At 38.1% G+C, this 24420-nt stretch overlaps 1 protein-coding gene across 1 annotated transcript; it reads left to right on the top strand.

Moving 5' to 3' along the window:
- Positions 1-248: 248 nt before the first annotated feature.
- On the top strand, positions 249-23951 carry suclg1 (succinate-CoA ligase GDP/ADP-forming subunit alph). Its single transcript, XM_023269076.3, has 9 exons — positions 249-408; positions 2380-2480; positions 5607-5723; positions 5927-6139; positions 6590-6647; positions 7212-7295; positions 11396-11547; positions 17247-17435; positions 23355-23951. The coding sequence occupies exons 1-9, from the start codon at positions 375-377 to the stop codon at positions 23379-23381; spliced, it is 975 nt and encodes a 324-aa protein (XP_023124844.2). The 5' UTR covers positions 249-374; the 3' UTR covers positions 23382-23951.
- Positions 23952-24420: the final 469 nt, after the last annotated feature.

The following is a 24420-nucleotide window of genomic DNA, read 5'->3' as shown; positions in this document are numbered from 1 at the left end:
TTTTTGCAAAGGGTATTCAAGCCCATATTACCTGAAATGATCTATATGATCGATGCGCCCTCTACTGCCGACACAGGCTCCTTTCCATTACTCTGCGGAGAACTTCATTACCCAGAGTTCATAGTGAGTTGAGGCATGTTACTGCCTGGACATTTTTAACGCCTGTGTCAGAGTGATGTCAGTCTAATTCACAGCTCCTAGAAATTACACCGAAGGGAAAATATAGATCAATACATGAAATCTGAGGTTTAATTTGAAACAAAGAAAATATTTTCAACTTAATTAAGGATTCAGACATTTCAGGGATATATGTAGCCAGCTAAATTCCGGGAATGAGGTCCTCAGCCTCCGGTGTCATTGGTGAATGACCGAAGATGTCTCACAGCAGGTTGTTTGCCAGGCTGCTTTGTAAGTATTTTAACAAATTACAGCATTGGTAACTTAAAATGTTGAACAATTTAGCTTCTGTTGCACATGAATGCTCAGTGGCCTTGTGCTGAACAGTAGCTGAGCTTTTTCAGGCTCTCTCAGTCCTGCACTGACAGCCAACGTCCCCCTAGGTTGGCTGTCAGTTAGCTTACATGCTAGTTAGCCATATTAGCTTGACAACCTTAGCTGTACGTCGGTAACGCTCACTTGCAGTTAGCCAACAAGCTAGCTAACTAGCTAGCTTTAAGCTAACGTCCAAGTGAAATCTAACTTTAACCCACTACCAGCCAGCTGCCAGGCAAGTTTTCATCTCTGACCTTGCGTGCCCTCTTCACCAAAATGTAGCGCGTCCTGTCGCTCTGTGGAGCTTATCAAAGGAGCTAATGTTTAGTTTTCACTTAGCAGTGATTGAGAGCAGCTAAATTAGCCGTTCTGTCAGATTGTAGGCTGCGTGCTCACAGCTCCATGCATTAGAAAGTTTGTCATTTAGGTTTGCTTCGAAAAATGTCTCTGCAGGAGTATGTTTAAGTTATACAAGACATCACATTAATTCCATAACTGTCAGTTTGTTAAGGCATTCAGCTTAGGGGTGGGTTGTAGCAGCCGGACTTTGCACAGTGTCATAGGTTGTTTTGAGTGAGGCACTGAATGCAGAGCAAAGGTCAGTCATCCATTGCACTGTCCAGTACTGTTTGCTTCTGGTCTGCTGTAGTCTACCTATAGAGTTTTGTCCAGTCTGACAAATCGCAAAATGATAATGTCTTGTACGCCTTTATGAAATTATCGTTTTGTTTTGTTTTTTGACCTTAAAGACCCTACAGACAGTTACGAAAAGTCATGGACCCCTTTTACCTCATTTCACCATTTACTTTGTCACTCGTAGTTGTATTTGAAGTGCTTTTATCCCAGGATTGAACATACTTCAGACTAGTGTCCTGAACAGTTGCATTCTGTTTTGGTTTTTGGATATCAATGTTAAATCACTTGTTTTGGCAGCATCATCTGAATAAATACTCAAAGGTACTTATTGTTTGATATAAAGTAGTTTTTGAAATGTCACAATAAAGTCCTGGAGGATATTTTAAAACCTGGAACTTGAAAGTGTTTGCAGTTTTTTTTTTTTTTTTTTTTTTTTTTGCAGTTAGCCGATTCGCTAAATAAATCATACAATTTTTGTTAATTTATTTTGTACTGGTTGACAAGTGGGTCAATCAACAAATTGTGTCAGCATTAAAAGTCTGCTTGAAATTTTTCTAATAGTAATTAAAACTTCTGTTTAACCAGCTACAAAGTCGGTCCCATAGTCATGTTATCAATGGTGCAGCATGTTGCTAGTTTGGCCTATAAGGCAAGATTATGTAACATCTACTGTCTGCATCATGCCAGGTTTACAGTAAATATAAACTTGATAAGAGTCTCCTCAGTTGCACTTGCTATGTCTCAGGCTGGGATTTGACAACAGCTGTCTGCAGCTGCTGGAAACAGAGCTGATAAGACTGATACTAAATGAATGTGTGAGCTGTTGAACATGCTGATAATATACTTTTTTAAAACTATAGTTCATCACTTAAATCAGTATAATGAGACATAATATGTTCTTTATAAAGCTGAAATTGTTGCCTAGCAGTAATAAAAGAAAGCTGCAGAAGCAAAGATACTGTTGCCAAAACACTGCAGTTGAGAGGACGAGTTCTTTAAGCCTAAGTGAATATTCCTATTTCAGTTTTTATCTGTTCGATATGAAAAAAAGTTTAAAATAGATAAATAAATGAAGCTAGATTTTGTTCAGTTCATACGTAAAGCCAATCATTTTGCATTTAAATGAAGTAGTTAATGATAAAACATGTTTTCTATGCATGTAAAATGTTTTGATGATTTATATTGAACTATGTGTGGACATCTGACACCTAAACGCTTCCTATGTTGCACACTTTCTCTCTCTCCATCCAGTGCAGCAGATTGGAGTCAGGCACTGTTATACGGGGTCAAGGAAGAACCTCTACATCACTAAGAACACGAAGGTCATCTGCCAAGGTTTCACAGGGAAGCAGGTTTGTATTCAAAACTTTATTGTTGCTTCAAAACTGTCTGGGTTGCTGTAATCTTGTGAAATCTCAGTCTTTCCTTTCTTCACACACAATTCCTCATTTTTGGTGAGTGTCTTGTGAGTGTCGGTGCTTTCTGTATGACTGAGATTACCAGAGAGAAGAGATTCTAGAAGTGTATTGTTTCCATCACTTGTTAAAATCTCCCTATTGAGTTACAACTAGGTGTACCTGTAGTCGTGCATGTTTTAATTACATAAATTATGTCATTTCAATTCTAATAATTTCAGTTTTACAGCCCAAAATCACTGGTTTGCTTCAGAGCACAATGCCTACTAACCTTAGAACATCAGTTAAGATAAGGATAAACTTTGTTTCCTTGGACAGAGCAGGTTGTTGTCTTGGATAAGTTCTACAAGACTCCCTCATAACTGAAAATTTGTATTTTTGTCTCTCTTTTTTTCCATTGGAAACAGAAGTAGCATTAGGAGAATTACAATGCCGAGAAACAGAAGTACAGTACCAAGTAAAAATTATTTAGAGATTGCAGGAATTACATTTATATCAAGCGTTTTTTAAAGTCTTGCAGACTAAGTGTAAAATTGACCTGACTGGAGCATTAATTTGTTTTGAAATTTGTTGGTCTTGGTCTGTGTAAATGCTAAAATTTTTTCTTGAGACACTTGATACTGCTGTAATATTTCTGTTGATTTAGTGAAAGTGTTGCCAGAGTAATCTCACAGCTTTAAAACTTGTAAATCCTTTTTTTACTGTTGGTATTTTGAAGTGAAAATTACATTCTTTATTTCGTTCAAAAACTGCCAAAAGCCATTGTCTCAGTCGGTAATAATAACTCTGTATGGCACATTGTTGATCCGATGTGTCTTTTTTTTTTTTTGAGCACCAAAAAGATCAGGTGATTGTCTTTGAACCGTGTCCAGGCAAGGAGGATAAAAATCTTGGCAAGTGTGTTCAACAAGCCAGAAATGTGGACTTTACAGATTTATATCCCGCCCTGTCCCTATGCACATTCCATTTTTCATCTTCCATTTTCTCTTCAACATAATAAAAGGTTGTTAAATATAGTTCCAGTGAACACTCGGGGTAATTAGAAAAGGATGAGAAATGAAGCAAGTGCTATTGAGTGCACATTGTCGTGTCTTCCTGGCTTGATAAGCAAGCCATTTTTCAAAATTATTGTCCCAGCATTTGCGATAATAATGACTGGCAAAAACAGCAAAGTTAGCAGGGTGAAAGAGTATATTACAAATGAGGGGGAAAAATGCTGATTCATAGCTTCTAATTCCTCTTAATAGGCTAGTTATAATTTTTACATTAAGGTCATTTATTTGCACTTGTAGCTACAATCTTTCCTACTTTATATACATTGTTTCATCCTCTGCAGTGATATTAACCGACCTCAGACTGATAGGATTTGTTCAGCGGAAAATCAGTTAGGACTGACCTGGTGCACTCATTTTTTTTTTTTTTGAGAGAGTACAACTGAGATTCACTCGCAAGATTTTATCTTACTAAATAAATTCTATTGCTGTTAGTGTTATATCTGCTTTATCTTGTTTATTTTTCTTGTCAAATGATGGTGATATTTGTAGGAACGGCAAGAGATATAATAATAGACTAAGATAACAAACCCTAGCAAGTATTGACCTCCTAATGCAGTTTCTCCTTTCCCTCCCTTCAGTAGCTTTAGGGCTGGAAAAACAAATGTTATTCTACTCCAATTTGATAAAAGTCCATCACAAGTTTTAATACACATATATTCCATATCAGCTTGACACATCCCTGAGGTGATTTGTTGTTTAAACTGTAAAATATGAAGGATTTACAATGTATTTGCTGAACTTGTTTTAAAAGGTCATTAACAGATCTTGAAGGTCAGTTTAGAGTCAGTGTTTTTGTGTGACTGCACCCTTACATAAATTTCTATTTTAGCATTCTAGATCTGTATCAGTTTGTAGACTTTTCTTCCCATGTCTGATGTATTTTGGTAAGTAGGTTTTAAACAAAGGCCGTCTCCACAGCATAACTTTGCACTAATTTACTCACAGAGGAGGTTATGGGATTAAGAGAATTAACAGCACAAGCCACAGTGAGTCTTAATATAGACTACACAGATGCTTTGGTCAGGCTAGTATAAGCTCATTGCAAATGTATTGGAATATGTGTTAAAGTAGTGTTAAAAAAGTAAGATGTTAAAAAAACAAACAAAAAAAAACAAACAAACAAAAGGCCAGCCAAAAATATGGTTAGGGTGCCTCTATAAACGTACCTTGATCACAAATCTTTAAAAAAAAGAAAACAATGGAGGATCCTTATGAAAGAAGCTCCATTGCTCAATATATTAAGATTTTATTTCAAACTCCCAGTACTATTATTAGCCTAAATGTCCAGCATTGGTGTCTTAGGGTGTGTTATATAGTTAATAGTTAATAGTTATATAGTTACCTTAATTCAATGAGGTATAAAAAAAACAAAGTGAACTCTTTGTGCACTCTTTCCTTAAAATTACAGCATGCACACACTAAATGTGTGTCAGAAATGGCAACAAAAAGTCTCTTGAGGCTAAGTTGTGTTTAACCAAACGTGAAACAAACTTTAAAAAATGTAAAATTATGTAAATATTGATATGCTTTTACAAGCTGGCTTGAAGCAAGTGATGTGAAGTGAATAAAATGCACCAGCTGTGTCAAGGCAGCCGCGGCACGTTGTCTGTTTCCTACATGGAAGTGACGGTACATGAAATAATTTTTATAAACTCACTTTCTTAGGAGATATTTTACAGTCAGCACTGGAGAATATCCAATGTAACTTTAGATTTGTTTTTGAAATGTTCAGCAAGGAGATTGCACTAAGCTTATACCATTATTTATTTGTCAAGAACATTTCGATTCCTTTGCATCGAATATATTTACCGGTAGCATCATCCCCCTACTAGAATCCAGCCTCACTTCTAGATCTATGCATCTGCAGCACTGTTGATTAATAATCCATAGCAGCATATTTCCACTTTTCTCTCTGTCTGCAATGATATCTCAATGTTAACACTTTTAAAGTGGCTGTGCCTTGCTTCATAACACACACATACACACTTTGTTTCATCTTCCATTGTAGGGAACATTTCACAGTCAGCAGTCTCTTGACTATGGCTCCCAGTTAGTCGGAGGTGTTTCCCCTGGAAAGGGTGGCAAGACGCACCTCGGTCTGCCCGTCTTCAACTCAGTCAAGGAGGTATGTGTGACTCCTTATCCAGTCTTTGTGTGTCTTAAAAATCTCTTGTATATTTCAAAACAAGACCTGAAATTGATCAGATTTACAGCCAACCTCCTGTGAAGGATGTTTTTTTTTAAAGGGAACATTAGGTGGCACTATTTCATAACTGTAGAATTTTCATTTTTAATGCACCACCAATACCTTTTTGTTCATTGCCGCAGGCAAAGGAGGGCACAGGGGCAGATGCCACTGTGATTTATGTACCTCCTCCATTCGCGGCAGCAGCCATCATCGAGGCCATTGACGCAGAGATGCCCCTGGTGGTGTGCATCACTGAGGGCATCCCCCAGCAGGACATGGTGCGAGTCAAACATAAGCTCCTGCGCCAGAGCGCCACCCGCCTCATAGGCCCCAACTGCCCAGGAGTCATCAATGTAAGCGCACACACAATGATGCATCTGGTATTGTTATTTTCTTTTTTTTCCCTTTTTGGTTATAGCCGAGAGTGCTGAAAGTACAAATTCCTTCTTATGAATCCACAAGTATGAGATTTAATGCATTAATATTCTGCATAGTAAAAATAAAACCTTGAAGGTACATAGCTTGGTTACAAGGTATAGCAAAATTTACATTTTAAGGTGGAATAAAATTCTCAAATGGTTCTTACTCGTAGGCATTTGGACAGTGGATGGTGTTTAAAATACAAATAATAAATGCAGAGAGAAATGTTTAATTCAGTGAAGAATAAAAGTTATACAAGAGATTGAGTTTGAAGTTGGACAAGTCATGAAACATTTATAGTGATATAGAGTAACCATCTTGTGCATGCATGTAGTTGAATTGTGCCTTTTTTAAATTAAAACCTGCAATGCATCCCTTTGCAGCCTGGAGAATGCAAGATTGGTATCATGCCAGGTCACATTCACAAGAAAGGAAGAATTGGTGAGATTATCTGATGTATATATCAAATTTGTGAAATCACAGGTTAACATCTTTTGATAGATGTTTAGACATTTAATTTATAAAATATAGGTTGGTTTTAAATGCTAAAAGTTTTTTTTTTTGTGTGTTTGTGTGTTGACACTGAAATTCACCTTCTAACTGCCTACAAGTGTCTCCAACAGCACGGAAACAAGAAGAAACAATCCTGCTACTACCTTTCTTCACAAATTGAACATTTTTACAGCACTGTACTACTGTAAATTGAGCTTCTGCCATTGACAGATTGATAAGCAGTGTGTGCCGCTGCTGGCGAGTGAACCTTCACAGGAAGTCTGTTTTATAGTAAATCGACTGCCATCATCACCAGAGCACAGACAGAACAGCTGTTACAGAGCTCTGTTATGATAAGGATCTATTTTGTTTTTTTGCGATCACGACGAAACAATTCAATCAAAATCCAACTGAAAATATCAGCCGCGTTTTATCACCTTTGACTGAAATGTTTTGGTGGTGTTTCTATTAATAAATACAACATTGAGAATGTTTTTAATACCTTTCTTTCAGGCATTGTTTCCAGATCGGGTACCCTGACGTATGAAGCTGTGCACCAAACTACACAAGTAGGCCTGGGACAGTCACTCTGTGTTGGTAAGAAACCAATGACCTGTGACATTTCAGATTTAAACTTAGCACTTATGTTCATATCCAGCATTAAAACAAACTTTTATCGTATTCCTGAAGTTCCAACTAAATTGTGTGGCTTCGTGGGCTGCTGCTGGTAGACACAAATAAAATTTTACATAGAATAACGCAGGGACTTTGATTTTCATATGTGCTGCATTTGCTTTAAATACAAGATGGTCACTTATTACCAACCACTCAACATCACACACCTATATTTAATTTGAGGCTTGTGGTGAATGTTGGCAAGACGTCAGATGTGAGTGATGGGATGAGACTTTCATCTTTATTAATTACTCTAGAGAAAAAAAGAACATCTTACTGGACTTAGGAGTAATAAGAAGGTGATCTACCAAGTTCACCTCGCACAAAACTCATCAGATACTAATAGCTCGCCGAATAGCACAGACATTTTGTATTAAAAAGCAAATTGCCAACTTTCTGATCAGTGCTTAAGAGTGTTCCTCTCAGATCTGAACATTAAAGTCGCTGCTATCTTTGAAGAGCCGTATCGAGAGTGAACAGTCCTATTGAGTGGCTCAGATGGAAGCAGAAACTTTGCCTTCCTATTTTCAAAGTCTTTGTCCCGAAAATATTAAGGGTGGTGTCACATTTCTTAAGCACTCACCGCATTATCTGAATTATGTTCTATACAGGAAAGATTTTAAAATATAGTGCTTGATAATATGCTTTTCTGCTCTTCGTTGTTCTTTCATTTCCTGCTTTTTAAAAATTATTCAGTGCGACCTTTCTGATGAAGTCTATTTAGATAGTCATAATCGCACATATTGAAGAGTAGAGCCTATTGTGGAACTTTTCCATTATCTGCCCATCTGTTCATTACCCTTCTTTTCTTTCCTGCACCTCCTTACAGCCACATATTTGCAATTTATAGATTTCTACACATGCAGCTTTATAGCACAACCTGAAGCTGTGACATTATGCAGAACCACTTTTCTTGCTGTTCATTAACTTGCCAGATTCATTCATCGACCCCTACTGTCATTCCCTGTAAAATGATGACCATGATTGTTTATGTATATATGTATATGTATATGTGTTGTCAAGGCAATTACACATTGTGTAGTGACAACATTCTAGCCAACTCTATTACATCTTGGCAATACATCAGAATTAAGATAAATTGTTTTGCAAAAACAAATTCTTTTGGCCAACTTATCTGCCACTACAAAATCCATATTAAAGACCTGGTTGGACACCAGTATTAAATGAAAAACAACTTGGCTTCATTATTATTTAGAAATTTTAGAGTATCTTACAGCCAGACTTCATAAAGCCAGTGCCGCAACCGTGTTAAATATTGTAGAGTTCATTAAGGGGGTTTATTGGTGGGTCTGCTAGCGACTTCTTAAGTTTGAGTATGACCTAGGGGCTACAGCAAATTACAGTTAATACAATATTTAATATCACTGTCATCTTTGTTGCTGGTAATGTGGTTCACTTTGATTATTATTCATGTAATTTTTTTTTTTTGGTGTTGCCAGGTTTTTTAATAGTATGAATATAAATTTAGGTGACATTTTGTCTGTGAAGATTTGTCTTGTGGAGGTTTGCCCATGCTTTTATAGATCCTGGTGGAAATTATTCTTGAAACTTATTATTGCACCCTCGTGGTTTGCTAAAGCTCATGTTCCTTGGATATGAAATGAAAGGCATCATTAAACTACCATGCAGAGATAAAGGTGGTCAGGGACAATTGAAGTAAAATTGAAAAATGGTGTTCCTATAAACCTCAGGTCCAGTTTGACTTTATTTCTGACAAAAATTTTAAAATGAGTTTGCAGGGGTGGCTGAGTGGTTGGGGGTGCGTACCAGTTTCATGAGGCCCTCAGCAGTGAGTCCCCCGTTCGATTCACAGCCAGCTGGGCCTTTATGCTGTCATTTCCCTGTTGTCTTTTTTCACATTTCCAGTTTCGATTCACTGTCAATATCTTGAAGACTTTTTCCGACATTCACTCCTTTTTATTAATCTGAATGTGTAGGCTTCCTGTCTGAATGAGCACTCTGATCACTTTTCTGTCAAAGTTGCAATGGCAGTCCTACCATGTTGGACTTCATGACATCTCTGCATTCCTTACAACACATACATAGATAGACATGCAAGTGGCACACTTTGCGTTGTGGGAAGCAATTTGGGGAAGACTTTTCCATACTTCTGTACCATTACCAGTCCAGAAACATTGTAGATGGTACAAATGACACAGTTTGCATGCCAAAAATCACACCTTTCTCTTTTACTTAATCCTGCTATTTAACATCTATTGCAGAGTGAAGTCCGTAAAGATAAAACTTCACTGCAATGAAGACAAAATCTGCATGTCAAATTAATGAGACTCACTAATAATGATTAAATCCTGGTTTTGATGAAATGTTAACAGGAGCGTAAATGTAGTTTGTTGCTTCCAGAAGTCTTTCCTCTGAGTTTATTAAGTATCTGCAACATCGTACAACAGCAGAATCCACGAGTATCTCCACAGCAGGAGAATTGCACACGACACAAAAGCAGCAACTTTATTTCTCATAGTTATAAATCGTTTTAGACATAGAGACATAATTGGCTAGGAACTAATGGCTGTACTTTTCTTCACATCAGACAGGTAAACTTTGACAGCTTATAACGTTAAATTACTTGCTACGTAGTGGCCACAGTTGGATAGACTTTTGGTATCTAAGACATATGCTACCATTCAAAAGTTTAGGGTCGTTTATAAGTGTCCTTATTTTTGAAAGAAAAGTATTTTTTTTCAATGAAGATAACATTAAATGAATCAGAAATCCAGTCTAGACATTGTTAATGTGGTAAATGACTATCCTAAGTGGAAACAACTGATTTTTAATGGAATATCTACATAGGGGTACAGAGGAACATTTCCAGCAACCATCACTCCTGTGTTCTAGGCTAATTGATGATTAGAAAACCCTTGTGCAATTATGTTAGCACATGAATAAAAGTGTGAGTTTTCATGGAAAACATGGAATTGTCTGGGTGACCCCTAACTTTTGAACGGTAGTGTACATACACTTTAATGGTTATTCGCTTAATACACTTGATCTTAGTAGCGTCTTTTGTTTACTATTGCATTTTTTTATATAATATACATCAGTTGATGTACTGTCCAGTCTTGCATCTTTGATAAATATCACATGTGCTCTTTCATCACTATGGTGGATCTAAATGATGCCGTGATAAACTTAGTGTAAAAATGACCTACGTCTTGATGACAGAATGCCGCAACTTGACCAGATAAAACTACCAGTGTTACTTATCCTGTGTCTGAAAGGGGCTTAACAGAGGCAAAAATGCCAAAAGATAATCTTTCAAAAAATAGACTATGTATTTCCCCTTGGCTCTGTGGAGCTTTTCAGTGTCACCCAGCTCATTGTTTTAGTTGCTGGCACGACCCTCATTGAGTTGTTTCCACATACAGCAGGCAACTGTTACACAATGATAAAGCTTTGATAACCCCACTGTGAGCTACCCACCTAGCACCAAATGCCAGACAGACAAAGTTGGTGTCTTGCTAATGATTGTAGAGCTGCCACATATGTTTGTAAGGAGTTGGTGAGGACCAAAAACAGGCTTAAAAGGAGATAAGTTGTTACACTTGGGTTTGACAGGTTACTAGAGACATGGTTCCAGATATGTTGGATATGTAAATGTGACCATTCGCTAACAAGCTTACCATACTTTCAGCAAACTGTAAGAGGGTCTGAAGCCGCTGGATGCATGTTGAGGATTTCTATTAATTGTGCTCAGTGAAAATGAGATGAAATTCAGCCATAAAGAGTAGCAAAAGTTGACATATTAAGTGCGAAAATGTCAGTGAAATCAAATCCCTGAAGTAACACTCGGTGTGTTCCTGTTACACAATTCAGTCAGGGCAACCCCAGTGTATCTTAGTGCTAACTGTCAAATTATATTGGCATGAAGTTTGCTTTTACCTTCTTCCCTTAAGCTAAACAGCTGTGGGATCCTCAAATATTCACAGGAATTATCCTTTGAGAGTCTTGAGTACACAACATGTGTTTGCTTTGTCTCCTGCAAGGTATCGGCGGGGATCCATTTAATGGTACAAACTTCATAGACTGTCTGGAGGTGTTCCTGCAGGATCCCAAGACGGAGGGCATCATCCTTATTGGAGAAATCGGGGGGAATGCGGAGGAGAATGCAGCAGAGTACCTGAAACAGCACAACTCTGTAAGGAAATAAAACACAGGACACCCATTATTTAGTTTTACCTACACTACATACAATATCCTCTTCTAAAGTGCTCCACCTCAGCAGATATATCTATTCATCTAAAAAAAGTATCCTTTCCGAATTAGCTCTCAGTTATGCCCTTTCAAATCTGTCACCTCTAGTGAACACTAAAAACCATTATGTGTCGAGAACTAGGCGAAGCTATGAGCGTGTCCTTTCTTTGTGATCGTGGCCTCAGGCTTCCTGTCTTTCTTTTCTATGTCCATGTGATTTGTGTGATCAAGATAAAGAGCGACAGATGGGATGAAGGTATGATTCACAGGACGTGTTCTAGAAATCGGCAGTGTTGATGAGCAGTGAACCTTTTGTGATGCCCACATGTGATAAAGAGCAGGAGGGTGACGATTAGCTAATGTAGCCAAGTGGCTGAGAACTTGTCGTTGACATTTTTAACTTCAGGAGGACCGAACTTGGCATTTTGCAACTTGCAGATTACTTTTAGGCTGTCAGTGTTTCAGTGTGTATGTTTGTTTCTGTGCTTGCGTGTGTGAGTGTGTGTGCTTGTGGCGCTCTTGAGCTGAGAAATGGATTTGATTTGCCCTCGGCTGCTCTAATGCATGCAAATCTCCTGCTGGCGTCTCAGGAGAATAACTTTTCTCACTCGACAAATAAAGGACAAACACCCCCCACCCAATCACCCAGAGTGTTGACAGCAAGGGACAGTTCAAATGAAACACATGCATGAAAAAGCCCAGCAGAGCATGGGAGTAAGCTGCAGATCTCCTGTTGAAAGTCAATTGTGTAGAACATGGTACATAAAATAGTGTTCTTAGACCTTGTTTTCAACAGTAAAGAACCACACAAAGATGTCTGAGGACATTGTTTCATAGAGCTACACATGACTCAGAATTTTGTCAGTCAAATTGGATTTGGTGACGAAGATTTGAATATTTGTTCATATCTGGCAATCAAAAAAAATCAACTGGCATAAGCTTCACTGATGAGTCAGACCACATTAACATAGTCAACTGCACCAGAGCCATATTAACATATTTTTGGGCATTTAAAAATTAGGACAACTGGATATGATGTCAAATTTGAATTAAAGCCTATTAAAATTACAGATATTTGTTAGTCTACCACATACACGACCAGTCAAAAGTTTGGACACCTTAATTAATGGGTTTTCTTTGTTTTCATAACTATTTACATTGTAGAAACTGTTGCTTGTCTTTATTTAGCTGATTTGTTCTTGCCATAATATAGATTCTAACAGTTGTCAAATAGGGCTGTCAACTGTGTACCAACCTGACTTCTGCACAACACAACTGATGGTTCCAACTCTATTAAGAAGGCAAGAAATTCCACAAATTAACCTTGACAAGACACACCTGTGAAGTGAAAACCATTTCAGGAGACTACCTCATGAAGCTCCTTGAGAGAATGCTAAGAGTGTTCAAAGCAGTAATCAAAGCAAAGGGTGGCTGTTTTGAAGAATCTAAAATATAAAACATGTTTTGACTTATTTCACACTTTTTTGTTTACTACATAATTCCATATGTGTTCATTCATAGTTTTGTTGCCTTCAGTGAGAATCTACAATGTAAATACTCGTGAAAATAAAGAAAAAACATTAAATGAGGTGTGTCTAAGCCTCGGTAGTGTAGATTTGTCACAAAAACACTTTTAACATAAAAAACAGCATATTATTTTTTTTTTAAAAATGAACACTTTACAATAAATTCACTGCCTTACTTAATCAAATAACTGATGTGACCTCACTTGTTTCAAGTGGTTTGCCATGTTAGATATTATTAAATGATTCTTCATTTCTAACAATACAGAGTTTGATTTTAACTTTATTTAACTTTGTGTACAAAATGCTGTCACACTTTCTACTTCTGTGGTGAGTATGGTTTACCACCCGCTCCACCTCAGGTGTCAGCTGCTCTCGTCTCTAAACCACCAGGACATACTGATATGTGGATTTATTTATTTTGCTGGCAAACCAGTTAGCTGTGCTGCAAAATGCAAACATATTTAGAATTTAACTTACTTGTAATCCCTCATTTAAGTGTTATCCCTGTGCATTTTTGTAAGCTCTTGTCTTTTTCATCCTGTTACTGAAAAAGAAAAACTCTAGATTGTCAAGGGGTCCTTGACAAATGATTCAACTCTTCAACTTGCAATGGCAGCTCTGTTGTTTTTGCTTGGAGTCAAACTTAACTTTTCTTGACTTGAATACTTTTAGATTTGTATTATTTATTAACATATTAGTGGCAGTTCTAATTCTATGTTTTTTGTCAAATTTAGCAGTTATCTACCTCACAGTCTGCTAGCTGTCTGTTCTGTGTGTGCACTGAAAAAAATCTGGTGTTCACTCACTGCTTTTTCTCTGACAATGGGAAACAAAGGGTATGGTTGTAGACCTCAAATTTCACATCTTAGATTGGATAAATGGGCCTGGTTTAGTGCCTATTAGCAGCAATTGTTATCTGTTGGAGGAGCAGCTGACCAATCACAGCCCAGCTATGGAGAATAATGACAGGAAAATGGCAACATGCATGAGACCGTTACCGCAGTCAGCATCTTTCTTTGTAAATCGTGTTAACTGAACAACCAATCGCTACGGCTTCAACATCTGTTGAAAACAGAACAGACTCTCTGCTCACACAAAATAGCTTCACTTCCCATCAAATAATCAGATTTTGATTGAACTATTTACTCTGCCAAGGAACGCGGCGGAGTTATGTGACAATCGGCGTACGTTTGTCCTTCCGTCAGTCTGTTAGCAACATTGCTCAAAAATGGACAAATGGATTTGGATGAAATTTTCAGGGAAGGTCAGAAATGACACAAGAACCAACTGATTAGATTTTGGCAGTGATGCAGCTTATAATCTGGATCCACGGATTTGTTAAAGATTTCTGTGTCATTGCATAGCGGCACAACATCACTGTAACTATGGCAACAAGTGAACACTACATCAGCTGCCTGCTGAGGATCACATGATTGTGATCCTACTACAAATCCACTGGACTTATCGGGACTTATCCGTCGGAATTCATACAACAACTGAGCAGCCTTGGCAGAGTACTGCGCTCTCTGAGTGTTTTTATTGTGATATTTGTGGTGCTATTAAGCTGGTATGGCTTAAGACTGACTGGTTAATTTCTCCACCCCGTTACGTTATTTAAAACAATAACAGCTCTTTGCATAATGCAGTACAGTTCAACAGCAGAACACATTCTGTCCTCCAAATGGCCTTACAGTTGATTCATCACCTCTCAAACAGTCTCACCTGAACATTATAACTTCGCGTACACATGGATCATTCCAGGAATGTGTTACTTTTAGTGAGGTGTTATTCATAAACTAGCAAATTATTATGTCTGACAGTTTTCCTGCTGAACCTCACACTTCAAATTAGCAAAAAGAACACAGCCACTCCAGCAAAGACTATAATAGCGCACATGGAATAAACAACACTCTATATTCTACACTTAATTGTGGACATATTGCTGATAAGATGAGGAAATAATTTTTTAAGATGCTGTATTTCACATTTACTTGACAAATAATAGCACACTTGACACATAATGCATCGAATGCTCTGTGAAATTAAAGGTCGAGTGTCGTGATTGATTTGTGTGTGTGTTAAATATATTGAACCCGTAGTTGAGAAAGACACATTATACCAAAAGGTGAGGAAGTATTGATTTCAGTTTTCACCACCATTACAGTCGAGTTACTTCACACTGTTTATCTACCGGCAACTTAATTCTGTGAAATTCAAGAATACAACCTCATACTTCCTGCTAGATTCTGCTGTCAGATTTTATGATGCAGGGCATGTTTCAACGTTCAGTCTTCATCAGTGGTGATGTTCACTATTGCCAGCATGGCGTGGTCTTAAAATGTCACCTGTATCAAATTCTGCCTGTCAGAGTCTCAAAGGCTTTGTGAAGTCAGAAATAAGTTTTAAAAGGTATAACCATATTTGGGTCATGCATATCAACTAGGTTGGCATATTTGGCTCCTAAGCTGCTGTAGAGATTTAATGATTTTCTTTTTGTGTGTTTCTACTTCAGCCTCTTGACTTTTAGACCAGCCTGTCTCCACTGACCTTAACTAAATCCTTTGTAATTCTGAGGAAACAACACTGAAAATTAAGGCTGGTCTGGAGGAAGTCTGAGGTTAGAAAAGTGTTGTTGTGAGTTTTTACACACATACACACACGTCAGTTACTCATGCCGCCGCTATCATGTTTATAAGAACATATAATTGTCTCAATTAGACTTTCTAAGTCTGTCAGTACAATTCACTCACTTTGGATCAGGATATTTGTGTTTATAGAACAAAGCCTCCTCCTGTCATGTTGGCACACAGACGGGGAAACTACCTTATTGGTCTCATAATTAAGGTAATAAATCTGCACTGCTAACAGTGGGAGACAAAAGATGGATAAAGCGAATAGTAGTATGACTCCCCTCCCTGTATGAATTGTTATTTAGTGCCCAGGGAGCCCGGGATTAATAGAGTAATTAAACCTCTTTCGTTTGAGGTAGATTTAAGACTCGATTCACATGAGGGTGGTTTGTTTATTCAGAACGTGATTTGACTTATGAATTCGAGTGGGATGTTTCTGCTAATTTTACTTCATGCTTGCAGTTTTCAACGCATAGAACAGATGCTTGTAACATATTTAGAACACTTTAAAGTGATATTTGTTCTCTTTCATCATTTCCCTGTGAACTGTGTAAGTGTCTCATTAGTGCTGCGTTTGGAGCCAAGGTCCTCAACATTTCCCTGGCAGATATACGTCTTGCTAGTCGTAATTATCAAAAGTCATTACCAGTTTATATTTGTGGCTGCCATCTTGTTCCTGCCAGTGTCAGGTTTGAAATTTGGAACCGAAATGCTAGTGGAAGTGGGTGTCTTTGAAGGACCTCGCTGTGTTGCTTTGGCTGTTAAACATGCCACATTCACTCTCTGGACGCAGTGTGCCAGATGAGCCACGGCCTCCATTGAAAACCTGACACTAACTGTGTGTGTGTGCGCGCACAAAGCCGTCCTCTGCAATTATGTTGTTATTCCGAAGTATGAAATGTCAGCTCCTGTACGTGTGCACATACACACAGAGACAGCGTCCCTCTTGCTGGTTATGATGTTATTGCTGAAGATGAAATATTAGCTCGCTTCACCTTGGAAATGATCTTAACTGTTGAATGTAACATCCATCAATGAGCAAGCAGCATAGACAGGCGCTGGGCTAATCAGTGCCTGCATGACTAATTACCATTTCAGAAATGAGATGATATGAAATGGCAGGAGCCTGAGCCCCTATCTGGTCATACACCAGCCCATGCAATTAAATGGCTTGATTGACCCTTTGTTTTAATAATGCAGGCTGAGACAGAGATGGCTGGTTAGACAAGCCTGTTACCATGGGACTCTGAAATGTGAGGACATGCAGTGTTTAATTTCTGATGAATGGCTAAAATGCAGGTGCAGAAAACCAATTCTCTCTGTTTTTGTACATCCCCCTCCCTGACTTGTTTCGCTGCCTTCCTTCCTGCTTTGGTGTTTTTGCTAACTGTACTCAAATATCACACTTTCCCTGGAGCTCGTTCAACTTTTCTGTCCATCTCTGCCTCATTTTCATGTTGTTCTTTCTCTCCTTTCACATTGTCCAGGGCGCTAATGCAAAGCCCGTGGTGTCCTTCATCGCAGGACTGACCGCTCCTCCCGGCCGGAGGATGGGCCACGCGGGCGCCATCATTGCTGGTGGAAAGGGCGGAGCCAAAGAGAAGATTGCAGCCCTCCAGTCAGCTGGAGTTGTAGTCAGCATGTCCCCTGCTCAGCTTGGCAGCACTATGTTCAAGGTGAGTGCTTTCTCCCAAGTATATATACACTGCCAGTCAAAAGTTTGGACACACCTCCTCATTCAATAATTTTTATTTGATTGTTTTAGACAGTGTAGATTAGTGCTGAAGGCATTAAAACTATAAAAAAAAAATACAGATGGAATTGTGTTGTAAACAAAAAAGTGTTAATCTTCAGTTTTAATCTGCAATGTAGAAAATAATACAAGTAAATAAAAGGCATTGAATGAGAAAGTGTGTCCAAACTTTTGACTGGTGGATATACAAAGACTTGAACCTGCGTAACCATGAACAATGGTGGACTAAGTACAAGTATTTTCTTAAGTGATTGTAATCTCACTTTTATTATGTACTTGTCCTCTGCTACATTTCAAAGGGATATTTTTACAGTGTTACAATTCAGAGCTATGATTAATGTAGCATTAGTTAATTTGCAGATAAATATTTTACATACACTACTGTTCAAAAGTTTGGGGGCACACAGGCAATTTCATGTTTTCCATGAAATCTCACACTTTTAATCTAATCATCAATGAGCCTTTCAACACCATTAGCTAACACAATGTAGCATTAGAACACAGGAGTGATGGTTGCTGGAAATGTTCCTCTGTACCCCTATGGAGATATTCCATTAAAAATCAGCCGTTTCCAGCTAGAATAGTCATTTATTACATTCACAATGTCTAGACTGCAATTCTGATTACATTTTTGTCCTCATTGGAAAAAAAACAACCAGCTTTTCCTTCAAAAACAAGGACATTTCTAAGTGACCCCAAACTTTTGAATGGTAGTATAAATATATGAAAGCCATTTAAAATAGAACACAGTACTACATGATTAAACTACTGAACAGTATGTAAAGTAGTTAAACTAACTCAATCATCTCCTTCAGGATAAAATGGTGCTTCCATGTTAATGAGTCATTACTAATAATCCAATTATATGAATGACATCATATAACGCTTTCAAAGGGGTAATTCTACCTATTGTGCACTTTTACTTTTTATAAAAGTGCATTTTACTGAAAAGATTGTTTAAATGCAGCACTTGTAAGTAATTTCTTTTATGGTACAACTAATTTTAAATGCAAAATAATAACAATGCAGCGATTGTGCTGTCAATGTAGATAGATGGATAGATAGATGGATAGATAGATTAAACCTTTATTAATCCCGCAGTGGGGAAATTTACAGTGTAACAGCAGCAAATAAAAAAACAGTTTGAATAAAAAAAGAGCAGATGTGTGCACAAAGACAAGACCTAGCATCCAGATTTATTAGTTCAGATTTCATTAAATTAAATGACAAAAAGTCCAGTTTCAGTAAAAATGTCCAGCCTTCTCTGTAGCTTCTGTCCAACTCGTGTGACGAAAACTTTGCATTTTGGTCTTTGAATTAGCACCTGAGTCACTTGCATCAAAACCAGAGCATCACATTACATTTCTGTACCACTTTCTGTTCTGTAAGAGCTCCAGCTTACCAGAGTATAAGGAAAATTTCTATACCCATCCATTGCTTGCATGACAAAAATCCATCATTTTTTTTACGTGTTGTATTCGTCATTTGCTTTCTCACCATCACATCCAAACAATTTAAAAATGCTCAGCCACAAGCTAACATTGTCCACATAATGCCTTTAATCTCAGATATATTGGACTTGTTTCCCATGCTATTTTTTCTGCGCTGTTTATCAGTCTCATCTGATCTTTTGAGGTCATGCACTTCACAACCCTGACCTCTGTATCTGCAGTTTCTGCCTGTATTGTTCAAAATCTGTGTTATCTCTGTATCAAATAGCCAAAAATGCATTCATGTGAGCCATTTGTTTACACTTAGAACTGCAGAAAGTGATTAAATATGACATTTTATTATACTTAAGCTGTAAATATGCGATATAAATAAAGTAACTACCAAGGTCACATTTCGGTTGATGAATAAGCAAGCTAATCAGAGCTGATTGATGGTGTAATTATTGTGGAGGTAATATAATCACATGGTAATGACACTGTAATAATGCTTCTGTTTTGGCTCCACATCAAAATATTATGTGATACGGGTCAATTGTAGCACCATGTTTCATCACGGAGCAGTTACAAATGTGAGAAGGTTTACCGGGAACCAGAGTTGACTTTTTTTTTTTTTCTCGTAGCAGCAAGTTTGAGATTGAACTTTTAATATGCCATAAAGAAAGGCAAGAGAGAAGGGCAGAAATTAATAAACGTGTGTTGGCAGTGGCTGAGTTGGCGCCACTGCCTCTTTATTTCAGTTTATCTCGAGGGGGAAGCACTGTTAACAAGATGTATAAAAAGTGAAAGCATGTATTACACCCATTCATCATCTATACTTTCATTACCACTGCTGGCGCTACTGCACACAGATATAGATTTACATGACTTTTTCCCCCAAAGTTTAATTCATAATCATTGCGTGTAATGATGAAAAACGTGCCGTGTGGTCGCTCGTTATGTTGTGTTCATGCGTCTCTGTTAATCTCATTGACCGCTATAATCAAACTAATAACATGTAAGAGAAAAAAAAGAAGACGTCATGTTTTGGGTTTGGACTAAAAGAAAGAGGAAGGTGGACCACCGCTAATCTGCACTAGCTTTGCCCAAATGACAAAAGCATGTTTCTGCAAATGTGAATACGTGCGTCGTCCTCTTTAATCGGATATGTTAGACATCTAATTTCGAGCAGTAAGAACACACTCACTTCTAAGTGGTGTATCATCTAATCGAATGTTTTTTTTTTTTTTTTTTTTTTTTGTCCTCAAACTTACATAAACACATCCTCACGCACTATTTGTCATAAAAGCAATGACGCACAGCAATGCAAACAAGACACAGCTTGCTCGTGCTTCCTCCACCGTTTCTCTCGCAATAGTAACATTTTCATTTCTAGCCATCAGACAGGTTTTGGTAAAAATACAATATGACAGGCCAAATAATATTTCTGCCTCAGATCTTGTTTTGTGTATTCTTTACCCAAACCGAGGGTTGTGTAATGCGCATTAGACGTAGAAAAATGAAACCATGAACAAGAAGTAGATGGGATTCCTGCAGACTGTCAGCTCAGAGTTTATCAGAAATATATTTCAGCCACAGATTTTTGCCACAGGGAGATGCAAAGTAAATGCTTTTATCAACTGGAGAAGTTCAAATAAGGGATAAGAGGAGGAATATCAGACAACAACCACTTCATGGCTCATATCGGAACTAGAAATCCCTTCATAACTTAAAAGGGTTTAAGGTTATGGAAATGTTTTTTGCCAATCTAATCTTTTATTCATGTTTGCGTTTTTCAAATTGTGTGCTGTACTGTTGATGTCATCTTTTCCATTATCAATGTTGTAATTGTCCCCAGGGTTGGCAGTTTGGCTCTCTGTTTTGATTGGTTGTTACGACCCGTGGATCTCATATAAAGCTCTTGCTGTTTGTGATGCCTGACAAAAGTCCATGATGGCAAAGGATTACAGCAGTGCTCAAGTTTCAACAATTTCTTGTGCATGTTTTACTTCACCCACCTTTTTTTTTTCATTTTATCTTTTCTGAATATGACTAGTTTTTCTTATTTATATACATCTATTAGAGGTTTTTGCTAATTTAAAACCTCTGAAAATGTTCCTATATCCATTTATACCATGAAATATTCGTGAGTGATTAAGCAACAGTAAAAGATAAACTTAAAAAAATCTATTTATTCAGAGTCTTATGCACAAAAACTAAGTTGCTTCCTCAGGATTTATTTTATAATACAGTAATATAAGGAAACAACAACGTATTAATACAGGGGGTCCTCGGTTTACGACGTCCTCAACTAATAGCGTTTCATCGTTATGTCAGAACTGGTTACGTGGAACTAGTTGGTGAGCGGAGTGGATGAATACGTCGTCACGCGGCGCTATAAGACTATTTTGTTTACATTCAGCGGTTGTACACCACCTTGGATTGTGCTACATTGCTAACTTTTTGCCCTTTGTTATGGCTCCCAAGCGTGATCCAGTTGATCAAGTTGTGAAAACAGTCCAACATAATCTGTTATCTTCTTGTAAAATGACTCATACATGCATAAAAGTCATTGGTATTCTTGACTTTTCCAAAGAACTGATCGATATCATGATGCACAGAAAAGCTTTGTTTACATTTTCGCCGGAGTTCCTACTTACGGCGAAAGAAACGAAACTCCAACATAAGTCAAGAACCCCCTGAAGTTGGATTCCATTTGTGCTTAATTATGATGCGGCATCATCTTTTTTTCCAACTAAGCTGTGCCCTCTTCAAACCAAAAAGAAAAGACAAAAATGTAAAATTAATTCCAGTAAAATAACCAAACTAAACAAAATAAACTTTAGAAGTGTTCTTGTAAGGCTCCGTATCTCAAAGAATGACTAAAGTAAACTTGCAGAGGAATTTTCAATGCAAGGACAAGGTGTCAGTAAACTTGTATTTATCTGGGAAGGACTTAATTCGTATGCAAGGTAGAATGATTATGACCTTTTCCTTGTTTACAAAATATCCACAACTCATAATCACAGTTGGTACCATCGTGTTTCGCTTGATAATAACAGTACAGCTTGCATGTATAGGCGTTCACACAGACACACATTTAATCTCAAGATTTTGTTTGTGGAATAAATTCAAAAGTCCAAGGAGGTGCACCGACCATATTTACAACGGCTGCACTCATATATCAGAGCCCAGGAGTGTCTGAGCTGTTAACACTCCTAGCTTGTAAATGTCTCGCTTTTTCTTTCACGTCGTGTTTTCTCCCTGCTCTCCTCAGTTTCAATCCAGGGGTATTTTCACACATGTTGCTTGAGAATGGCAACCTCTACTTTCCTCATTTTACTCCCTCTCTTTCTCTTGGCATGTCAAATGTCTATCACACCAAAAAAAGAATAACAAAAATCCTCTGTATTTTTCTCTCTCCGTCACAGACGGCTCTGCTCTTTTACCTTGATGATTCCTGTGTTATACCCTTAAGTTCTTCTTCTTCTTCTCGCTCTTTCTATCCTTCTACTCTTTTTAAAGTCCTTCTATTACCTCTACAGCTACCTTATAAATTCCCGAACACTTTTTTCATTCTGTGTCAACCCAGTCTCATCTGTAAAGCAAAAAATCTAGCGAACAAGGCCACGACTCCCCTGCCTCCATCTAAATGTCTTTTCATTCATGTTGTCCTTCCTAAAAAGTCAGAGTTTGATAGGTTGCTTCTATCAAGTATTTCAGTTTTTTTTTTTTTTTTTTTTTTTTTTAAAGAAAAACAAGAACCTTTTTCCTCCTCAAGGTGGCAGTAGACCTCCAGGTATCCACACAGCTGCAGAGAAATGGGCCAACATGTGCAGGAGCACTTGTGTGTTCTGCGGACCTGATAAATGACATTTGCATTAAGTTACTTTACCCCTGTGGAATGGAAAATTCTCTGGGAACGACGTATTCTATCATCCCACGATTTGTGTGATATTTTCCAAATTGAATATGTAAATAGCGACATCCTTTTTAATGGCTAACATAATGGTCTCTCATTTGTAGTCACATGGTTGGACTGTGCTGATAAACACGGAGACTGTAACCCGCATAAATCAGATTTCTGCGGATGTGTAGCCCCTATCAATCATGAGAAGTGAGCTGTTTTAATGTTGACAACTGGAACTTACTGACACGTACACGCCGCGTGATTTGCACTCTCCAGGAAAAAACAACAGACACTCACTCCAAAGCTAGAGCCGCCTGTGTCCCCCCACCACCGCCTCCCGCCTCCTCCCCTCCAGTCCCCACCCCCTCAACAGCAGATCTGATACATGGGATCAAAACAGAAACTGTGCAAATTCTGCATGAATAAATCATCCGCGTCTGTCTGTCTCACTTCACTTCACCTTGTTTCTTATCTTCTTTCCCCCCTCTGTTGTCCATCTCCGCAGGAATTTGAGAAGAGGAAGATGTTGTAAATCGTGCGGGAAGGCAACCGACCTTTTACCCCCTGCCTTGAAATTGAGACGAGCAGCCTGATTCTGGAGGTGGATATGCCCTACGGTGTCTGTAAACCCTGATTATTTCAACTACGATGCGCACAGCCAGTGTTTGTATTGTAATTTCTGCCATGAACTTATACCTTGCACATAGCAGAAGAATAAAAACATAGTGTCTTAATGGTATCCTAAAGAACTCATTGTACACAGAGTCAAAGCTTCATAGGTGTGTTCTTTTTTTTTTCCTTCCTCCACACAATGTCAACACCTGAGGGAAGGATGATTTGTTCCGTTCTGTTCTACTCCTGCTGTAAGATGTATTCATCACCCATTTCACCGGCTGCCCACCTGAATAAGAAGTATTTCTCATATCATTTTGCACCTGTGTTCTGTCTGTACTTTCTCCTGGCACATGTGAGAAACAGATGTGGTGCCATTATTGAATGTCTGTTTCCAGATTTTTAGCAGTGAGCAGCAAACTTGCAAATGAATTCAGAAGGTGCCAGTGACATTGCACGTTCAGAATAAATTCCAAGGTAAAGCGTTGAACACATTTCAGTTGTCTGATATTGTAGAAATATACCACTTGGTTGTAGTCGTTCCATCATCCTGAGCGGAAACGGTTAATAAACCAATTGATTAGTTCTTCAAACGATAAACGGGCAGCAGTTGACATTTGTTGGTTAAATGTTTTAAGTTGTGGTCACACAATGATTTCAGAAATTGGTGCCTTTGACCAACAGCAAACCATCCTGTCAGTGCTGACCTTTGTCGACAATGGACAGAGCCATCATAGCTGTGTTGCGCCATCCATTTCTATTTCTCCTCGTCTGCTGGAGGATGAACTCCTCCACAAAAGCTTTGTAGAGAGAGTCGACGCCACTGATGTCTCTTGAATAAACCGTGTCAAACTATTGTCCACATTAGCCTGCTAACTGTCATATAGCGAAGTTTTATTCCGCCTCGATAACTCATTATTCAACAAAACGGTGAACAGGGTAAAATCTTGACATCACGT

The sequence above is a fragment of the Amphiprion ocellaris genome, chromosome 4, assembly GCF_022539595.1.
Source record: "Amphiprion ocellaris isolate individual 3 ecotype Okinawa chromosome 4, ASM2253959v1, whole genome shotgun sequence".
Classification (NCBI taxonomy): Eukaryota; Metazoa; Chordata; class Actinopteri; family Pomacentridae; genus Amphiprion; species Amphiprion ocellaris.
Note: the sequence above shows the minus strand (reverse complement) of the source record. Positions and strands in the feature narration are given on the sequence as shown.

Excerpts from the sequence above, each read along its gene's own strand:
- suclg1 (XM_023269076.3), top strand. The coding sequence starts at position 375 with ATGTCTCACAGCAGGTTGTTTGCCAGGCTGCTTT. Across the intron at positions 409-2,379 it reads GTTGTTTGCCAGGCTGCTTT|TGCAGCAGATTGGAGTCAGG; the intron begins GTAAGTATTTTA and ends CTCTCCATCCAG. Across the intron at positions 7,296-11,395 it reads GGGACAGTCACTCTGTGTTG|GTATCGGCGGGGATCCATTT; the intron begins GTAAGAAACCAA and ends GTCTCCTGCAAG.